Consider the following 1445-nt stretch of genomic DNA (forward strand, 5'->3'; position numbering starts at 1 on the left):
TTATTCCATATAATTTAGTTACCTAGCCAACCTGTCTAGATATTTAATTATAATTGGTATTTTGAAATTGTATTATAATAAATACTAAAAGAAATGAGAGACCTAAAAGAATAAAATCTGTGTAAATGTGAAAACTAAAGGTATTCTTTTTTTTTTGACAGAATGCTAGTGAGCAAAAAACAGAAATGGAAAAAATAAAACATCGGATAGCAGAAGAGGCTGCAGAAATAGAAGAAAGAAAAAGAAAAATTGAAGATGAACTAAAAGAGGTTCAGGTAAGAGCTGATAAGGAAAAGTAATATTTTGCAGTCTGATTTTACTTGACTTACTCAAGTCCCGCCATGCAAAATGGTTCTGCAAAATTTATCTCTGCAGTTCTTAAATTTTGCTCTAAATTATTTTGATATTAAAACTTTTATGCATTAGAAAACAGTATTCTATTTGCCAGATTTAGACTGTAATTTTTGGTATTTGTGTTCTATTAAATTTTAATTACAGAAAGAATTTTCAGGCCAAATCTTAACTCCAGTTGCTCTTTCTATGTTGTTTTGGTCTACAGCTGCATTCTGCAGATTTTATGGAATGTTTTTCAATTACTAATGCCTTATATAGACCAACTACATTACTCTGCCTTGATCAAGCTGGTAATCTCATAGGCTTCATACTGTCTGCAGAATGGAAATAGTTTAATAAAGGATAATTTCCAGTTATTACTGAATTCTGAAAATTATATATCCTAAAGGCACTATAGCAAACTGCTTGTTTCAAAAGACCTTACAACTGTTAAGCATCAATTTTCTTTGGGAGGTATATGTGTTCAGTCATTGCTTTTAGGCTATTTTTCATAACATCCATTTAAAATTGTACCAAAGAATACGGGAAAAGTGCAGCAACTTAATTTTTTTTCCTTTTAAATATCGTAGGTGCCAAGGAATATCCTTGTATTGAAAGTGACATATAACTACAGGATTAGGCTAAATCCCTTTCTGTGGTCTTTGATAAATGTGAAGGATGTGCAAGGTGTGCACAGTCTTCAATGATTATCTAACTTTCTTCTGTTTTCTTATTTTTTTTATTGCTTTGTTGGTAAAGGCAAAGGCTGTCTGGATTTGTTTAGCTACAAAAATAGAAAGCTTTTGTGACATGTACTTCTATGTATAAAGATATCCTCAGGCATGCCTATAAATAGTAATTAGCATCATTATTAAAATATACCTGTATCACAATGAACTTCTAAGCAATGAAAGAGTAAACAAACATGATTGATATTAATATCTATATAATATTAATTACAATGCTGAATTAAAAAGTAGGGAATGTCAGGATTAAGATACATTGTTTTATATGGAAATATTTTTATTATTACTTAATAAACACATGGCAGTTTTTAAATAACTTGTGCACATGAATATGCGTCAATGGCACTTGAATGGGAATGGTGTAGG

At 30.1% G+C, this 1445-nt stretch overlaps 1 protein-coding gene across 1 annotated transcript in view; it reads left to right on the plus strand.

Annotated features, from left to right (window-relative positions):
- LOC104619326 (cytoplasmic dynein 2 heavy chain 1-like) overlaps positions 1-1445 on the plus strand; it is a gene marked incomplete at both ends in the record, with an annotated part of 27397 nt that overhangs the window by 19505 nt on the left and 6447 nt on the right. The window contains one exon of the mRNA XM_010285162.1: positions 162-275. Coding sequence (XP_010283464.1) covers positions 162-275 — 114 coding nt within the window. The remainder of the gene's footprint in view (positions 1-161; positions 276-1445) is intronic.

Source organism: Phaethon lepturus, unplaced genomic scaffold (assembly GCF_000687285.1).
Source record: "Phaethon lepturus isolate BGI_N335 unplaced genomic scaffold, ASM68728v1 scaffold46544, whole genome shotgun sequence".
Classification (NCBI taxonomy): domain Eukaryota; kingdom Metazoa; phylum Chordata; class Aves; order Phaethontiformes; family Phaethontidae; genus Phaethon; species Phaethon lepturus.